Below are 20196 nucleotides of genomic sequence, written 5' to 3'. Positions count from 1 at the left end.
ATATATATATATAATACTCACAGAAGATTAAGGAATTCAGTATGGATTACATCTCAATGTCAGAAAAATAAAGATTCTTACCACTGGACCACCAGGTAGCATCACAATAGGTGGAGAGGAGATTGACAGTGTCAAAAGCTCCATCTTGCTTGCATACACAATTAACACCCTTAGTACCAGTAGTCAGGAAATAAGGAGACATATTGCACTGGGGAATCTGCAGTTAGGGATCTTTCCAAATTACTGAGGAGTAGTGATTTTTTTTAAAGACTAAGGTGTATCAGATTCAGGCCATAGTCTTTTTGATTACTTGCTATGCATCTAAGAGCTGGACAATGAATAAGGATGACAGTACAGTAATTGATGACTTTGAGCTGTGGTGTTGAAGAGCATTGAACAGCTCATGGATAGCCAAGAGAACGAACAGATATGTCTTGGAGAGGGTTCAGCTAGAGTGCTCATTTTTTGGAGGGAAGAATGATGAGACTTCATCTCACATACTTTGGACATGTTGCTAAGAGGGCTATTCCTTGGAGAAGGGCATGATGTCGGGATGAGTGGAGGATCAGCGAGGGAAAGAAAGACCCTAAACCAGGTGGATTGACAGGGTGACTGCTGCAATGGGCTCTTGTGTGTCAGGAAGAGTGAGGACGGCACAGGATAGAGCAGGATCAGATCTTTAGTTCACAGAGCCACTGTGTGTCGTATTTGACTTGATGGAACCTAACAACAGCAACAACCACGAAGCATTCACACTAACTACAATAGATAAAAATATTCTTTGAGGTCATTCATTATTGAAGGGAGTTCTAGTGGCACAATTTATAGTGAGCTGAACCAGAACCCAGAGATTGTGTCTCTGGTAGCTTGAATCCCCTGGTGGCTGTGAGAAAAAATGGTAATTGGGCTCCTCCAGTCGTGATTTACAGAATCAAAAATCTGAGAGTAGCTGCAAGTTGGAAGTAATGCTACAGGGTGACCTCTGCTTTATCAGCTGAAACCTTTTAAAGCACTCTATCACTCCTCCACATTTATTCTCAAATGTTGGTCTCCCATATTTCTACTTTGTGTATAGAACTCGAATTTTTCAATTACCGTCCCTGAATCAATTTACTGGAACTTCAATTTATCTTACAGTACATTTATATTTTAGTATAAATAGACCAACAGTCTCATCATGACATTCTTACAAATAAGTGAAAACATCACTAATATATGAAACGAGATTTTAATACCAATATTCAAGAAACATTTTGCTTTTTACTCTATCAGTAAAATGCTTGAGGCTCACATGTCATATACATATGTGCTTAAACTTACAAAAAGATGAAAATTACCATGATGAAACTTAAAGAGAGTAAGAGAATAAACATTTACCAGTGCATTCCTTAATACTGAAGTAATTAGCATACTCTAATAATGTATGCAACACAAAAGATACTTTATTACATACTTAAATTATTTAGTTCTCTTTGTTATTATTGCTTTTCTCAGTTTTTCTTCTGTAATGAAAATCTTTTCTTTCCATTTCTATTTTTAAAACAAACTCCCTAGCTTGTTAACTTCTATTCCTTATATTAATTAAAATAATTTTTTAATCTCTGTGCCCCAATTTTAGCTTTAGAATTGATAATTTTAATTCACACAGAATTAATTATTTCTTTACTTAAAATCTATTTTTTAGAGTTTGAATTGCTAAGCTTGGAAAAAAATAAAAGCATATTCAGACTTTTTCAGTCCTCCTATTCAAATGAATGGGAAGTATTTGTCGACCAAGTTTTTTATTATGATTTTAAAGTGAGTAATATATAACTCATAGTTAAAAAGGTGATTTTTATATCTATCTTAAAATATAATGTTGTGACAGGATAATACTTGTATACATGCAAAGAAGTACAGTTAATATCACTATCATTCAAATATATGCACCAACAATTAGAGCTAAAGGGGAGGAAATAGATGATTTATATTAACTTTTGCAGTTGGAGAATGATCAAACATGTAACCAAGATGTATTAATACTAACGGACAACTGGAATGCTAAATCTGAGGACAGTTGGAAAGCATGGACTTGACAGCAATGAGGCTGGAGATAGTACTAGACTTTTTATTTATTCATTGTACATATTTTTTAAAAGAAACCTAAAAATCAATTATCCACATGGTCTTCACCTGATGGTACATACAGGAAGGAATCAGATGAACTAGATCTGTGGAAAGAATTGCTGGAGAAGCTCACTATTGGCTGTAAAAGCTAGACCAGGTGCTGATTGTGGAACAGATCATCAACTACTCACACACAAGTTCAAACTAAAGTGAAGTAAAATTAAATCAAATCCACAAGAACAAAAATTTGATCTTAAGAGTATGTGTGAGTGTGTGTGTGTGTGTGTGTGTGTGTGTGTGTGTGTGTGTTCCATCGAGTCAGAACCAATCCATTGCTGACCCTCCCATGGGTTTTCAGAGGCAGTTAGTCTCACAGGAGGAGATTGCCCATCTTAGTGGACTCAAACCAGGTCCCTTCAGGATGGCAGCCCAGCTTCTTGCCACTAGGACACCAAAGCTCCCTTAAATGTATACTACCTGAATTTTAAATCACATTAGCTGATTAAGTATATATTGCCTGAATTTAAAATTACATTCTGGAAAACTATGTATTCAAATTTTATAAGTAAACTAGTATAATAAAAAGTGAAAACAAAATTACATTAGGAAGAGGAATAAGGCCTTAAAGTAGTAAAGAATGAAGAACTTTGGGAGAATATCAAGAATATAATTAATGAAGAAATAAAAAACGTAGTTGCAAAGACAGAGGAGGAAGAAGAAAGAGAGATATACGTCAGTAGAGACTCTGAATATTGCACTAGAGCATGGAGAAGCCAAAGCAAAGGGAAGGAATCAGGAAGTTAAGGAAATTAAGATTTCAAAGGGCAGTGCAGGATGACAATGTGCAAATGTGCACAAAGCTGGAGTGGAGACAAAAGGGCCAAACTTGCTCTGCATTTCTTAATCTGAAGGAACAGAAAAACAAATTCAACCCTCAAGTTGTGATTATTAAGGATACTATGGGCAAAATACTGAATTATCCAGGAAGCATTAAAAGAAGATGGCAGGAGTACACAGAGTCAGAATCACTCTACCAAAAGGAATTGGCTGACAGGGAAGATTTTAATGAAAGAACATATGATCAAGAAATAATGGTGATGAAGGAGGAATTTCAAGCTATTCCGAAAGAGTTGGCAAAATCAAGGCTTTGGGAGTGGATGGAATAATTTACATATGTCCACAGACCAATGCTGCCCTGGATGGGCTGACCAAATTGTGCCAGAAAATCTGGAGGATGATTGCCTAGCCAATTGACTGGAAGAGATCCACATTTGTTCCCATTACAAAAAAGAATGACCTGACAGAGAGTAGAAATTATCAAACAATATCACACACAAGAAAAGTCTTCCAGAATATTATAAAAGAATGACTGGAACAATACATCAACAACTAGAGAACTACTAAAAATACAGGCAAAGTTTAGAAGAGATGTTTGAGTCAGAGACATTTTCACCAATGTCAGATGGATCTTGGCTGAAAGCAAAGATTATCAGAGAAATGTCTACCTGTGTTTTATTGACAATGTAAAGCCATATGCCTATATGGATCACAACAAATTGTGGCTAACCTTGAAAAGAATGAGAATCTAAGAATACCTGATTGAGCTCATGAGAAACCTATACTCACATCAGGAAGCAGTCTTAGAACAAAGAAAGAAACACTGCATGGTTCAAAATCAGAAAAGGAGTTGAGTCAGGTGTGTGTCCCGCCTCCATATATTTTCAGTATATGTGCAGAACAGATTATTCAGGAGTCTAGACTTTATGAGGAGGAATGTGGCACCAAGATTGGAAGGAGACTCATCAACAGCCTACGTTATGCAGATGACACATGAAGGGTGGAGGTACAGCACAGGAGAGGAATTCCCCCAATGAGATGGATTGACAGAGTAACTGGGATAATGGGAATAGGTGCGTCAGAGACACTGAGACTAGCACAGGATAGGGCAAGTTTCAAAGATATTGTGCATAGGGTAGCTATGAGTGGCATGAGACTCAATGACAATAACAACAATATGTATGTATGAACTCACAACAACCCTTCTTACAACAGATCTGAACCTCGCCCTCTCCTGCATCTTCCTTATCAAGTCTGTCATGCTTAAATCTATTGTGGTAGTTACTGTGTTAATCTATGTCTTGAGAGTCTTCTTCTCTTTCCTGACCTTTCTCAGACCTCGACCCCGACCCAAGGACTAGTCTATTCTGAAAATACACTAAAATATGTGAGGTGAAATTCAATCATCCTTGTTTCTAAATATCACTCTGATTACACTTCCTCCATGAAAGATTTGTTCTTCCAGCCATGGAGACACACTGGATTGGAAAAGCCTATATTCAGGGAACTCTCGAAATTACTGAAGAGCAACGATTTCCGTTTTAAGACTAAGGTGCTCCTGACTCAGGCCATAGTCTTTTTCACCGCTTATTAAGTGTCTTAGAGCTGGATAGTGAACATAAAGATTACAGAAGAAAGATTGATATCTTTGAATGTTTTACTGGAGGAGAGTACTGACTATCACATAGACTGCCAAAAGAGCAAATAAGTATGTCTTGGAGAAGGTGCAGCCAGAATGCCCCTTGGAGGCAAAGATGTTTCACATACTTTGGGCACCTTGTTAAGAGGGGTTATTCCTTGAAAAGGCATATCATGTTTGGAAAGGGGGAGGGTCAATGAAAGAAAGTCTCTCAACTAAATGGATTGACAAAAAACTACAGCAGTTGGTTCAAGTAAGTCAGAAATAATGAGATGGCACAGACTAGGCCAGGGTTTATATCTATCGTTTATAGGGTTGATAGGTGATGTACTCAGCATACTAGTACTTAAGAAGAACAGCAACAACAATACTGCAATTCAGAGGCAAAGATGATTTTATTTCAACCTTATTCATGGTCCAATTTTCATATTCATGGAAGACAATTAAAAAAAACCAACCCAACATGTCTTGGATAAGGTCTTTAAACTAATATTCTTACTCTTTAGCACTTTAGAAAATTCTCTGACAGTAGAATTCCCCAGTGAAATCCATCTTTTGATATCTTGACTGCTGCTATCAGGATGCTGTTTATAATAAAATATGAGTATATGTTGTCATGAATACACACTTGTGTTCATAATAAAATAATATTTATATACACTGTACATATACAATCACGAAACAGAAAATAGCCAGGAGAGGCTATTCCTTGGATCATGCTTGGATTGGTGAAGGAGAGGAAGCCCTTTAACCAAGTGCATTGACACAGTGACTGCTAGACAGGGATCTAGAGTGTCAGCAAGTGTAAGGATGGCGCAGGACAGGACAGGGTTCTTATCTGTTGTAAATAGGGTCTCAATGAGCCTTACTCAATAGCACCTAACAACAACAATACATGTAATCAATACCCATTGTACATGTGTTATTGTTGGCATATGCCAATCAGTCACAACTAACACATAGATGACCCTCCAGTGGGCTTTCTGAGGCCATAAATGGCACAGGATGAGATTTTTTTTTTTACAGCAACGGGTAGATTCAAATGACCTTATTTAAGACTATCAGTGAAACTCCTTATCCATTAGACCACTGTACAGAAATATTATTTTGTCAGGAATCTTTTTGTAAGGTTTATCATCAGTGCATTAGCTTTCTGTTTCTCTTATTAGCTATAAAAAAATAATGAATTATTTTAGTCTCTTTACCACTCATAATGCTATGTGGGAAAAAAATGGGCAACCTCCTCTCATGCCTCTGAAAGCCTGCTATAGGGTCAGCTATGGGTTGGTTCCAACTTGATGATACACAACAGTACTAGTATTAGGGAGCGCTGGCAGCCTACTGATCAGAAGGTGCATTGCAAATCCAAAGGAATGAAGTTAAAACCACCATTTGTTTTTCAGAAGAAGTATAGACGATTTTCTCTGTGGTTTATTGTCTCTGAAAATCCACCTGAGGGTCACCTACGGGTTAATTTCTAATTGATGGCACAAAGCAACAACATTACCAAAACTAATAGAATTTACAGCAAAGAAAGAAAATTTCTAGAGAAGAGAAAGTGCTCTTAGAAATGTCAGGAAGAGAAATGCAGCTATTTTAGTGGCTCAGTCAGAATTTATGTCCATCATTGAGAAAAATAGACTCCACTAGTTAGTAATCCAAGTTCATTTGCATATTTTAAATAAAAGACAAACTTTTTTTAATGTTTTTAAGACAAACGTTTTTAATCTTGAAGAAATGAGTGTTAAAATATTAAGCAATTTTTCTAGAGCCATGAATAATATAAAAAGACCTGATTCAGCCATATCACTGAGCTAGAGATTCAGTATTACTGAAAGTAGGCACAATGCTTTGAGTACATTAGACAATGAATGACTTCAAGTATGTACACTTATCTCTTCCAGGAGTGTAATCATTTGTGAAATCTCCTACATTGTATAGGTACTTAAGTTACTTCCCAAAATGGGAGAGGGGTTGTGATATTTTTTTTTTTGAAAGGTCAACTGCTCTTACTATTGTATTCCTAAATTCTGATCTCACTAGCTCACATGTATGCCTTGCTCATTGTTCTTCAGTCTTTTCCAAGTGACAGATAGGAGTTACCAACAATGCAAAAATCTGATTTTAATCATTGGTTTTTGCAGGCCTTGTAATTTCTTTGATGGCCTCAGGCCTGTGATCATATCAAATGTAATTTACTCTTTGTGACAGTTTTAATAAAATTGATGTGAAACACAAGGGACATAACTTTAGCAATATTGCACCTCAAAAGAGGAGAAAGTGTGGTATGTTACCTCCTGATTAGCAGCAGCTAGTTCTTCTTCCAGTGCAGAGACTCTTTCTAAAGAAACCCTCAGTCGCTCCCTTACCTAGAAGAAAAACCAAAATACGTGCAGTGATGTACATCCCATACATGGTAAACTGCATTGAATCCACCATTAATAGCATCAAATTATTTATTTTCCTGATATTTTGCTTCTAATAAAATAAATAAAATTTGACAAATTATTAAAGGTATCTCTAGCCCTAGCTGCTAAGAATAATCAACCTAGCAAGAATGCTATGAATACATGGTGACCTCACAATAACACTGTATCAAAGGATTTCCTGCTAAGCAAATCCTTTGGGGAGTTCATTGATGGAACAGCCAAATGGACTGGAGGTTGAGCTGTCTCATTTTGAATTCTTTTTTGCAATAAGTAGAGGCAAAGTCAAGTACAGATTATTAATTCTTCTGAAATATAGTTATTAAGCATGAAGAATAGACAAATCAAAACCAAAAACATTAATTTTTTTTTACTTCAGCAAAACAAAACACAAATTTTTAATTGGAATTTAGGTTTTCACTTACAAAATGTTTGCTAAAAAGCAAAGCGTTCTTAGAATTGAAATGTGGTCTCTCATGGTTAAGTACTATGGATTGAAATTGTAATTGAGAAATTTAAAGATGCATAATTACTTTGGAATACTTAACTCACTTATAGACACCAAATGTAAAATTATTTTATTTTAAAATATATGCAAATTTTCATATGCAAATCAATATTCACAAATGTTTCATATATAAGTGAAACTCAGAATTTAACTTTCTCAATGTATAATGTATTGAATATAAAGTACTTTTGTTAAATCTACACATTTGCTCATTATTAAGTTTATTAGAAGCAAAATATCAGGAAAAAAAATTAATCACTAGAGAACTCTAACTTTCTTTCAAAAAAATCAACCAGCTATAAACTTTAATAGAAAGAAGTAATTCATATAGATTTTTAAAAATACTATATGAATCAAAATTTAATTTCTATGTGAATATTATAGCACTTCTACAAAGACCATGTTCTTTAATACATAATTCTAATTTTTGTTTGTTTATTGATTGGATATACCAGGAGAACAGTTTCCTTCTGGAGAGAGTGAAACCAGGTTGCCACTCGGAGGCAAAGATTCTGAGGCTCCATCTGATGTACCTTGGGCATGTTGCAAGGAGGGACCAGTCCTTGAAAAGGGTCATCATGCTTGGGAGGGTGGAGGGAGAGAAAAAGAAAGACCATCGACAAGATAGACTGATTCTGTGACTGGGGTAATGAGGGAAGGTGTGTCTGAAAGTTGGCTCAGGAGAGCAGGTTTCAGGGCTATTGGACATGAGGTCGCTATAAGTCACAAGCAAGTAGTTGGCACATAAAAACAAGCAACAAAAATTGATAGTATAGTAATAAAGATTTTTTTCCCTAATAGAATTTATCTGGGAACATAGGTTAAAGATAATTTTAAAACTGGTATATATTCAGAAGGAACCAGTTCTTAGAGAGAGACATCATGCTGGAAAAATTAGAGGGGTTACACAACAGAGGTCCCTAACAGCAGACTTTCCCATGGCAATACATCTTCTAATTTCCTGGCTGCTGGTGCCAAGATTGTTGACTGTGTAGCCAAGCAAACTGAAGCTGTAAACAATCTCAATCTCTTCACCATTCATCCTGATGCTGCCAATTGGCCCAGTGGTGAGAATCTTTGTCTTCTTGACATTGAGCTTCAATACATGTTGGAGGCTGCAGTCCTTGACCCTCTGCAGCAAGTGCTTAGAAGACGTATTGCCATGGGAAAGTCTGCTGTTAGGGACCTCTCCAAAGTATTGAAGAGCAATGGTGTCTTTTTGGGAGACTAAGGTGCGCCTCATACAAGCCATGGTCTTTGCAATCACTTGTTATGCATCAGAGAGTTGGATAGAAGCAGAATTGACGCCTTTGAGCTGTGGTGCTGGAGAAGAGTACTGGGGGTACCATGGCCTGCAAAACAAACAGATTCATCCTGGAAAGGGTCAAATTGGGCTGCTCCTTGGAGGCAAGGATTCTAAGGCTCCGTCTGACATACTTTGGACATGTTGCAAGGAGGGACAGGTCCTTGGAGAGGGACATCATGCTTGGGAGGGTGGAGGGACAGTGCAGAAGGGGAAGGCCCCCTATGAGGTGGATTGATTCAGTGGTTGGAGTAATTGGGATGGGTGTGTCGGAGACGGTGTGATTAGCACAGGACAGCGCAGAATTTAGGGCTGTTGTACATAGGCTTGCTATGAGTTGCAAGCGACTCGACGGCACATTAACAAGAACAACAACAACACAACAGAGGAGGATCCTCAATGAGTTAGATTGACATCATGACTACCGCAGTGGACTTGAGCATGTCAGGGGTCTAAAAATGGTTTAGAATAGGGCACTGTTCAGTTCTCTTGTCCATAAGGCCACTAATTCATAGTTGACTTTATGTCACCTACCAAAAATATGAAATAATAATATCAAAACTCTGATCCATATAAATTTTACTGTTAGAATTATAACATTCTTTTATACTTACCTGTTACCTGAAAGCTAATTATCATTATTTTTTTAAATCTCAAACATTTTTCCGGGACAATATAATTATAACTTATGTATACATACAGTATGAGGTACACTTAACTTTCTAAACTCATCTTGAGTATGTCAAAAAATATATCCTAGTAGAGTTTTAATATTAATTATATTAGTAATCCATAAATTATCTGAAAATTAAGAATGTGTATATAAGTGAATGCTTGATATAAGGCTATTACACAGAATCTTTCATGAATTTTAACTATAAAATTTACTGCTGTACCACTAGATAAATATTATGGTTATCACGAGAGTCCAGAATTAAGGTTGCATAGTGGAGTGTACTTGGGCTGGTGGAAGGGGTGCGGGGGGATTGTATACCAAAGAAAGAATTTCTATTTTACTTTTCAAAGAAAGAACCAAACTGGGCGAGGGGAGGGGAGTGCTGGGAAGGGAGAAAAGTGCAACAATGAATGAATGGAAATCCAAAAATCTCTGTAAATGTTCATTAAAATTCATAAAATAATAAGATAATTTAAAAAAATCTGAATGTATATAAAGCTTATATAATTGTATTCATTATTACTGTTTGAGAACTCTCTGGAAGAAAACTTAAGCCTTAATATAAGTTATACATTTTTATGAATCTCCTTGACAGATGTAAAAGAAAAAAAATTACTCATGTCATAAAAATTAGTATGATATGTGGAAGCACACAAGAGACAAGATTTTTAATAAGCATACTTAATAATTCACTAGGATGATTACAAAGCTTTTCTGCTCACTTCCTAAAACATCAGCTGTAAAGTAGGGTTCTTTTGAAAATGTTTTAGGAATTCTAACTGAGGAGAACAGCAGCAGCAAGTGATCATTAGTATTCTTACTAAACTCAACATTGATCATATCACGTTAGACAGTTCAGCAAGGTAAAAGTGCCATATAGTAAAAGATATATACCTACACTAAAACTGTCACAGAGAGTCATTCATGTCACATAAGAAATAGCTGAGACTAAGATGTATCATGAAAAAAATCTTCAATTTTTTTTTCTATACTGAAAAATCTCAGGAAAAGTTCTAAATTATTTTCTATTTGCCACTAGTTAAGCACTAGTTAGTCGTCTTATAGAAAGCCTTCTAGAAGTAAAATAATTAATATTGTCAAGAAAAGAGAAAAATCAAGTGTCCTTTCAATGAAGTCACAATGACATTATCCAAAAAGTAATTATATCTTTAGTCACTGTTATAAATATAAAAATAATGTTGAAAATAGCAATCACTGTTTTATAAACATATCATTAACATTTATATGGGAATGAACAATACCTTTTGTACTTAATTTTTGGGTAAGTTATAAATGAATAGAACTCATAAAATATGTTTTACTGACTTTGTTGTTGTTACATGCCATCAAATCAGAACTGATTCTGGCTGAACCTCCGGTGGGTTTTCAGATGCTGTAAATCACAAGGAGGTTAGACTGTCCATGTTTCTCTCACAGAACAGACGGTGGATGTAAACTACATGCCTTTGGACTGGCAACAAAACTTCTTAACAATAGGATGTCAGAGCTCCCTAAGAAAGAACGTTTGTATCTTATTGCTGTATTCTGAATTTCAACGTTAGCAAGGAGGAAAAAAAATCATAATTTTTCTATATATACTTAGAGATCTTGTCAAGTTATGCAAACATACTTCATTTGCCATGAAAAATAGTCTTTTTTCCCATAAGTTCATAACATTTGCTCTATATTTATTTTTTCTGATACATTTAATCACTTTGAGTTAACCTGCTGTCTATTTACATTTTCAAATGTATTGATTCTTTTTTTCCAGAACTATAGTACAATCAAAAAAATAAATTTGTATATATCAAGAATCTCATCATTCTGATTTAAGCTTTTTTTAATTTCCTTCATAATGGTAAGAAAAATACTACAGAGAAATGTTTCCCCTATATTCAGAAGATGTTCCAAGACCACAGACATTGCTATTATAAAAATAAAAAGAAGATAAATCCCCCAAATAAAAAGTACATTGAAGACTTTGGTGGAAGAAGTATACATTCCAAATTAAAAATAAAGCATAACAGTATCTCATTTGAGAGAATAATTTATTTCACATAAAACATTCTTGAGGAATTCTCTTTAGACTAGAAGTTCAAATTCATATTTGATAATGTGATATTGACATAAAACAGTTTTGGAGTAAATCATATTTATTTTATATTTTAGGTATTTTTTCACACCTGTCCAATATATTGGTATCCTTAAATTGTCATTATTAGCTGAATGACAGTAACACACAGAAAAATATTATTTTTATAGCTCAAAAAATTTGTAGACATAGTGAAGATATGTCAAAATGTCTGTTGTCTTAGTTCCTAACATATAGTACTTCCCACTTAAATGGGTGCATAAATAAAGATATCTATAAGGAAGACTGCTACTTAGTGAATTCGTCCAGTTATGTTCAAAAATCTAGAAGTTATTTAGCCCTTCATGTATTCTAAACCCTTTATAGTAAAACTACTTGCTTCTTGTCCTCAATTTATAATTAATTTTATATTTTCCTGACCTTCTGTATAATTTAAAAATATCCATAAAAAATTTGCTAATTGCAAGTTTTAATTCTACTTCTTTTATTATCTTATCTCATCCTCAAAAATCTGTTAATCTTTCATGTAATGCAATCAGTGTGCCATTGATTTGAAACCAACTGAAAACTGATCTTCTAGCAGGTTTTTGGAGGCAGTAAATTCCCGGGAGGAGACCGCACATCTTTCTGTTGTAGAGAAATTGGTGGATTTGAACCACCTGCTCTTGAGCTAGTAGCATAATTCCTGACCACTAGGTGACCAGAGGGAAATTTTCTATGAAGACTCATAATTATTGTTGTTGTTTAGGTAGGTGCCAGAGAGTTGAGTATGACTCATTGCAACTCTGTCAACAACAGATCTGAACCCTGTCCTATTTTGTGCCAGCCTCAATCTCTTACACATTCAAGACCATTGCTGTAGTCATTGCATAAATCTACCTGATTAAGGGTCTTCTTCTCTTTCACTGTCCTTTTCCAAGGAATAGCCTTTCCTAACAACATGCTCAAAGTATGTGAAATGAAGGTTTGCCATCTTTGCCTCTACGGGGCACTTGGTCTATGCCTTCATAATCGGCCTCAAAAATAAAAAAAAAATACACAAAATCCTACTTAAATTTTGCAAGTGGATCATAACATTAAGATATTTAGATACAAACATCTTAATCTACCTGGAAAGTTTTATCAGATGCTGAAATTTGTGCATATTGGTAATAACCACTGATACCCACAAAGCGCTTTACACGTTAAGCATTGACTAAATGCACATTTAAGTCTCATAAACATAATATAGTTACTGATATTACTCCATCTGAAAGTAAAGAAAATAAATATATAGAAAAATTTAGTCTTCTCTTCAGTTCTAATTCCAGAGCTTAACACTCATAACATTTTTGTTTTGTGAAATTTAGCACCACGAAATTGATAGTCATTTCTGTTATCTTTAACCTTACCAGTGTTTAAACTCTTTCTGGTAAGTTAATAATAACATTAACGTTTCTAGGAACCATATCATAGAAAATCTAATTTAGTTTTTCTAGTTTATTGTTGTTGTTATGTGGCATGGAGTCAGAACTGGATCATAGCTGACGCTCTAGTTTGTTTTCAGAGTCTGTAAATCTCAAGAGGAGACTGTGTCTCTTTCTCATGTGGAGCAGCTAATCTGCCTGTCTTTGGGTTGCCAGTGCAATTCCTTACCAACTACACAATCAGAACCATTTTATATAGTAAATATTATCTAGATTGTACGATATTTGAAGAATTAGCTATTTGATTCTTAAACATGCTTAACGTTCTTTGTCTCAACTATATTCATTTGTTCTCTATTCTGGTGGATAACTTTTTGCTCTCATAAAAGAATCCCTTTTTTAAAATTTCCAAAGCAACATATCACTACCACCACTCAAGGTAGTAAAAATGGTTATTATTTTCACTGAGAAGTCTTTTCATATGCTAGTCTTGTTGTTAAGTATCTCTCTCTGTTGACACAATTTTCTTATTTTTTAATACCCAGCTTACTCTCTGAAAGGATTTCAGACTTCCTCCTCACTCAAGGAGCAATAGTCACACCCTTTTCTATGAATTTAAAGCATTGTACACAGATGCTTCTGCGTTTTCTGTTACTAGCATAGGGATATCCAGTATTAACTGAAAACTCTTCAGGTATGAAGAAAATATATATTTATTTTTGTATTTTCATTGACTGCTAAGGAGCCTAACACACATGTGACATTCTACAGTTATAAAGTTTCTCAAATTCTTAACCATGTTACTATGTTACAGTTCAGCAGTTTGTCCAATAGGGCTGCTGTAAGGTCACTACGAGTTAGGATTGAGTCTAAGGAAGTGGTTATACAGATATGTAGATGTGCTTGTATACGCATGCATATGTATAACATAAAATTAGCCATTAAATGATAATATGGTATGTAATATTATATTTGGAAAGAAAAAAGTAAATTTCAATTTTGTTTTATTCAAAATCGTTCATAAAGATGTAGTTTCTTATGAGAGAAAAACACCCATGCTACAATGTTCCTAATAATGTTGTTGTTGTTGCTGGTGGCTTCAAGTCAGAAGAGAATCATAGCAGACTCTTCTGTGGATATTCAGCAGCTTTAAATCACATGGAGAAGATTATCCATTTCTCTCCTATAGAGCAATTTGTAGGTACCAACCATTTACCTTAGTGTTAGAAACTCAACTTCTTACCACTAAACTGTCAGAGTTGCTTTTATTTTTTGATTTTTTTAGTTGTTTTTCTTATTAACGTAGAATATGGAACTATAATTTTCATTATACACACATTCTACAATTCCCTTATCTCAAAGAATAGCTGAAACACTGGAATATTCGGGGGGGGGCATGGGGAGTGTGTGTGTGTGTGTGCATGCGTGCACTCGCATGTTGGGGGTTGTGTGTGTGTGACAGAAAGAGAGAGAGAATATGGAATTTGCTTAAAATGTTGATATAACTGGGAAAATAATCCTTACTTTGGAATTTAATGCTTAGAAAACATCAGTTATTTTACAATGAAGAGTCCTAAATTTCACTCTACAAAGTACTAAATCTTTCTTTAATTTTTTTAATTCATTCTTTGATATTTCATAAAATTGAAATCATGTAATAATCTCTTCTAATCTTCAAAGGATATTTTCATCATACTGACTTAAATATGTCAAGAGAATTTATTTGAGTAACAGCTAAGTAAAGCTCACAACCACTTTTAGAAAGACCTAGAATCATGATTTTCTATTAATATCTTATGGTACTACACGCAGAGAGTCTTAAAATTGTATTTGTATGTAAGATAGAAGAGACTTAAAAAGCTGAAGTACAACTAATTTGCACTTCAAAGAATGTGTAATTTTGCATTGTGATATCTTGTTTTATTATATCCTTGTATATGTATTTCAGAAAGAAGACGGGAGAGAGAGAGAGAGAAAGAGACAAAGAAAAAGAGATTTAGTATCAATTATATTTCAACCGGATAACTGTAATAATATGACAATGATAAAAATAAAATTGTGATGAGTAAATAATTTGTTGAATTTGAAAAAAGAACATGGTTATTAATGTTACAGACATAATACATAGTAATCAGGCTGTATTTCTTAAAAAAAAATCCTAGAAAAATTCTGGCATGTGTATTGTTGTGAAATGACTCACTTCACAAGCCCGTTGGGTCGATGAACAAAAACACAATACCTGGTGGTGAAGACAAAATTACAGTAAAGGTTGAAATCTTTGGTCCATACTGTACCTTTTCATCCAAGGCCTTGTGGTGCTCAAACAAAGATTTCAGGGCTTTGAGAACCTCAACTTCACTGGACACTCCAGAGGGGGACTGAGCTTGTCGCTTTACCACCGTCATTCTTAGTGACCTTTCATGCCGTGACACAAGGCACTCCAAATGTTCCAGTAACAGCTATTGGGTTTAACAGAAAAGACAATTATGGATTGTCTTATGGATACAGTACACTAATACCATAAATTTCAAGAAGGAAACCCAAATCCCTGTCTAAAAACAGAATTTTAAGATATAAAAACAATCAACACATTTCAAATGACCTAAAGACCTCTCAGGGAAAGAGTTATTAAAGTTCAAAGCGTAAGTTTCCTTTAGTAAACTTGATCATTGCAGTACAGATACCTTGACAAATATATGTGGCAAAACAGCATTTATTGAAAAAACATTGCAGGATGCATCATTTCTTTAAGAAACAGTATTAAGTCAAAGTGTACTTAATTCATATTTGCCAATCAGAAAATTCTGAATAGAAAGGAAATGAACATCATAATCATGATTGATTACTCTCAATTTACCAAGTTACATATACTACAAACTTTGTAAAAGCTTTCTCTATGCTCTGGGAAAGTGCCCATTATTCCTTAACTACGTTAGCTCTTGGATCATTGTCACTTTTCCAACATAGTTGTTGTTAGGTACTATCAAGTGAACTACAACTCACAGAGACCCTATTAACGATTGAAACTTTGTCCTTTCCTGCATCATCTTTATGATCTCTGTTTTACTCAAACCCACTGTGTCGGTCACTATGTCAATCCATTCCATTGAGGATCTTTCTCTCTTTCAATGGCACTCCACGTTTTGAAGCATAATGTCTTTGTCCAAGGACTGTTTCCTCCTGACAACATGTCCAAAGTATGGCAGACAAAGATTGAAAATCTTTGCCACCAAGCAAGAAGGATTTATTTGTTTTTTTGGCAACTCCATGTGATATTCAGTACTCTGTGTCAGCACTTCAGTTAAAAGCCATCATTTCTTCTTTGTCCTTCTTTATTTGGTGTCCAACTTCCCAATTACTTCCAATTCCAATAGGAAGCAAGTGAAATATGATCTCTTGGGTTTTTCCACATTACTTTTCATCGTTAATCCAGTCTTAATTCTTGGTAATTTATTATTCTCTTAGGCAATTCTTGTAATATAGTTACTTCTACATATCTAGAATTCAGCTATTTTAATGGTTTCATTTTCAGCTACTCTCATTCTCACACATCGTTTCCCTACACATCATCCTATTATCAGTAAGTATACTTATTGTATAATTGCAGATTCTGACATGATTTATCTTAATCACTTCATTTTAATGTACTGGTTTTCTTTCCTGTTTTGATTTACTAGCTTTAACACATTATACTTGCAACTATATAAACTTGCTATTTTCTCTGCCTAAAACATTATTTTATAGGGCTGTGTGGTCATTTTACTTTATCATTTGTTTCATATATTTTCTTTCAAATATAACTTTCAGGATGATTTCCTCGATTATCTCATGCATTTACTACTCCATTCTCACCTATTTTTTTCTTTAGAAATTATTATCAACTGAAAAGACCATGGTATGAATCAAGTGCACTTTAATGCTCAAACTAAAATCATTGATCCTCAGTATTTTGGAGGCATTCTGATTGCAAACATTCCAAGTGCAATACATTTCCTGATCTCCTGACTTCTGGTACAAAGTTTATTGGTTATAGATTCCAATAAGGTGAAGTTGTTGACAGTCTCTATCTTTACACCATCTATTATGATGTCACCTATCAGTCCAGTGGATAATTTGTTTTATTGACTTTGAAATGCAATCCATACCAAAGGCTGCAGTGTTTGATTTTCTGCAGAAAGTGTTTCAAGTCCTCCTCACTTTCAGCAAACAAGGTTGTGTCATCTGCTAAAAGTTTACTGATGAGTCTCTCTCCAGTCCTGATGTCATATCTTCTTCATAAAGTAAAGCTTCTCAAATAACTTGCTCAGCATATATATTGAATAGGTATGATGACAAGATACAAGCCTGATACATGCCTCTCTTAATTTAAAACCATGTAATATTCCCTTGCTCTATTCACACAGCAGGTCTAGGTAGAGGTGTCACATGAGTGTAACTGAGTGTCCTGGGATTCCTATTCTTCACAAGGTTAGCCATAATTTGTGAGGACTAATGCAGTTAATACATGTGTATAGTCAATAAATCACAAATATAATGAATAAGAGTGACTGTAGATCAATATCAATCTATCTATATTATCACCTATATCTCTATCTATATCTTTATCCATCTCTAGCTCTATCTCTTTATCTATCTTTAAGCTATGGTGTTGGAGAAAAGTACTGACTATTCCATGGGCTGTCAAAAGAACAAACTGCTATGTCTTAGAGAGGTACAGCCAGAGTGCACTTTAGGGAGGTGGGGAGATGGCAAAGGAGAGGAAGACCCTTAACCAGGAAGACTGACACAGTGACTATAGCAATGGGCTCAAGTGTGGCAGAGATCATGAGGTTGATATAGAACAGTACAGGGTTCACACTTGTTGTTCATACGAGTTGCTATGAGTCCTACTCCACTCGATGGCACCTAAGCACAACAATTGTGCTATTAACATGACCTTCCCTTCCAATGAATATCTTCTAGCAACATGACCAAAGTATGAGAGACAAAACTTTGTCATCCTTGCCACCAAGGAGAACTCTGGCTCACATTTTGCAAGGCATATTCTGTTTGTTATTTTTATAGTTCATATAATATTCAGTACTTTTCTCTATTATCACAACTCAAAGCATCAATTCTTGTTCTACCATCTTTAATTCATTGTCTGGCTCTCAGATGCAAAACAAGTGATTACAAAGACAATGGCTTGAATAAAACATACTTTATTCCTGTTTAGTTTTTGTTTTAAACTGGTTTACTTACAAAGTTCATACACATTGCTTTTCACTCCGGATCTTTCCCCTTTCATTCCCCCGCCCCCCTACCGCCCCGTCCACCCATCAAGGCAGATATTGTTTTTCAGGATTTTCCAGCGATCTCTAAGAGCAGACTCTCCAGTACAATATGTCTCCTGGTCTCCTTACAGTTGGACTCAAGGTGTTGATTGTTGATACCATAAGATGAAATCATTGACAACTTCACTGTTTTCTCCATCTATCACAATGTTGCCTACAGGCCCAGTGGTGAGAACTTTTATCTTCTTGATGTTGAGATGTAATCCACATTATTAAAGGCTTTAGTCTTTGATCTCCTGTAGCAAGTGTTTAAAGTTCTTGCTTTCAGCAAGCAAGGCTGTGTCATTTGCATAACACTGTTTGTTGGTAAGTCTCTCTCCAATCCTGATGTCATCTTCCTTTTCATAGAGTACATGCATTATTTTATCAGCATACAGATTGAATAGGTATGGAAAAATGATGCATCCTTGGTGCACACCCTTCATTATTTCAAATCTCAGAGTATTTTCTTCCTCCTTTGGGACAACAACATGTTGTTTGAAGTATAGATTTCCTATGAGCACAGTTAAGTTTTCTGCAATTCCCATTCTTCTAAAATGTTAGACATAATTTGGTATGATACATGCATTCAAATGCTTTTGAATATTAAAGAAAACAGATTCTACTGTTAGAGCCCTTTTATTTTATTTTTTTTTAATGAGAAGCTATTCCTTGGAAGGAGACATCATTCTTAGGAATGTGAAGGTGAAGGGTCAGCAAAAAAAAGGAAGACCATCAACAACAGAAAGGATAGAAACACTAATTGAAGCAATGAGCTTGAACCTCTGCATCCACAAGTAAAGCCTAGTGCAGAGCAGGATATCAGGTTGCAACCACCACCACCAGGTCACAGCAATAAAGTAGCTGCCTTACACGATTTCAAGTATGTAGTCATTAGTAAGATTATTGTAAGTGGTACAAAAATATCTATCTCTCTTAGCTACTTCCTGCTGAAACGGGACGCTGTGGGTTTCAGGGTGAAGATCTTCTCTCACTACTCTAAAGGGCCCCTTTGGCAGTAGGAAACAGGGTGAAGTCTCTCTCAGGGAGGAGTGATAGGGAATGGCAAAGGACACACTGACAAAGAAGATTAATCAGAACTGGCTTTGACAAGCACTGTGGCATTTGGACAAGAACAAACTGGGAGGAGGGTAGAGAGAATGGTGCAGCGGTGAATGAATGGAAACCCCAAATCTCTGTAAATGTTTATGAAAATTAATAAAATATTAATTATAGAAAAAAAAAACAAAACAAAAATATCTATCTCTATCTATAGCTATCTCTATCTCTATCATCTCTATCTCTATCTCTATCTCTATCTATCTATCCATATATCTATCCATCTATCTATCTAGATAAATATAAATGTAACACTATGTGGAGAGAGACAGAATACAACCCTGACACACTGCATTCTTAATTTTAAACCATGCAGTATTCTCCTGTTGTTTTCACACTGCAGCCTCCTCCTGGTCCAAGTACAGGTTCACATAAACACAATTATGTGCTCTTCTCAATGTCAGCCAAAACTTGTTATGATCCACAGAGTCAAACCCCTTTGCATAGTCAAAACACAAATAGGCATTCTCCTACTACTCTCTACTTTTAGCCAGGATCCATCTGACATCAGTAATGATGTCCCTGGTACCATGGCCTCTTCTAAATCCTGCTTGTATTTCTGGAAGTTTGCTATCTATGTAGTTTTCTAGCCACTTTTGAATGATCTTCAGCATATTTTGTTTGCATGTTATATTAATTATATTGTTCAATAATTCCCACATTCAGTTGGATCACCTTTATTAGGAATAGGAACAAATATAGACCTCTTCCAATCCATTGGCCAGACAACCATCCTCCAAATTTCCTGGCACAGACTGGTGAGGTTGCATTT

At 35.2% G+C, this 20196-nt stretch overlaps 1 protein-coding gene across 2 annotated transcripts in view; it reads right to left on the bottom strand.

The window, feature by feature from the left end:
• The window catches only part of PPFIA2 (protein tyrosine phosphatase, receptor type, f polypeptide (PTPRF), interacting protein (liprin), alpha 2), a 778898-nt gene that overhangs the window by 320911 nt on the left and 437791 nt on the right, over positions 1-20196 (bottom strand). For both annotated transcript variants that reach the window (XM_006882537.1, XM_006882538.1), the window contains 2 exons: positions 15288-15452; positions 6877-6951 (listed from right to left, as the gene is read on the bottom strand). In XM_006882537.1, the coding sequence (XP_006882599.1) occupies positions 6877-6951; positions 15288-15452 (240 nt within the window). The remainder of the gene's footprint in view (positions 1-6876; positions 6952-15287; positions 15453-20196) is intronic.

This window comes from Elephantulus edwardii, unplaced genomic scaffold (genome assembly GCF_000299155.1).
Source record: "Elephantulus edwardii isolate Elephantulus edwardi_28Jun2011 unplaced genomic scaffold, EleEdw1.0 scaffold00021, whole genome shotgun sequence".
NCBI lineage: Eukaryota > Metazoa > Chordata > Mammalia > Macroscelidea > Macroscelididae > Elephantulus > Elephantulus edwardii.
Note: the sequence above shows the minus strand (reverse complement) of the source record. Positions and strands in the feature narration are given on the sequence as shown.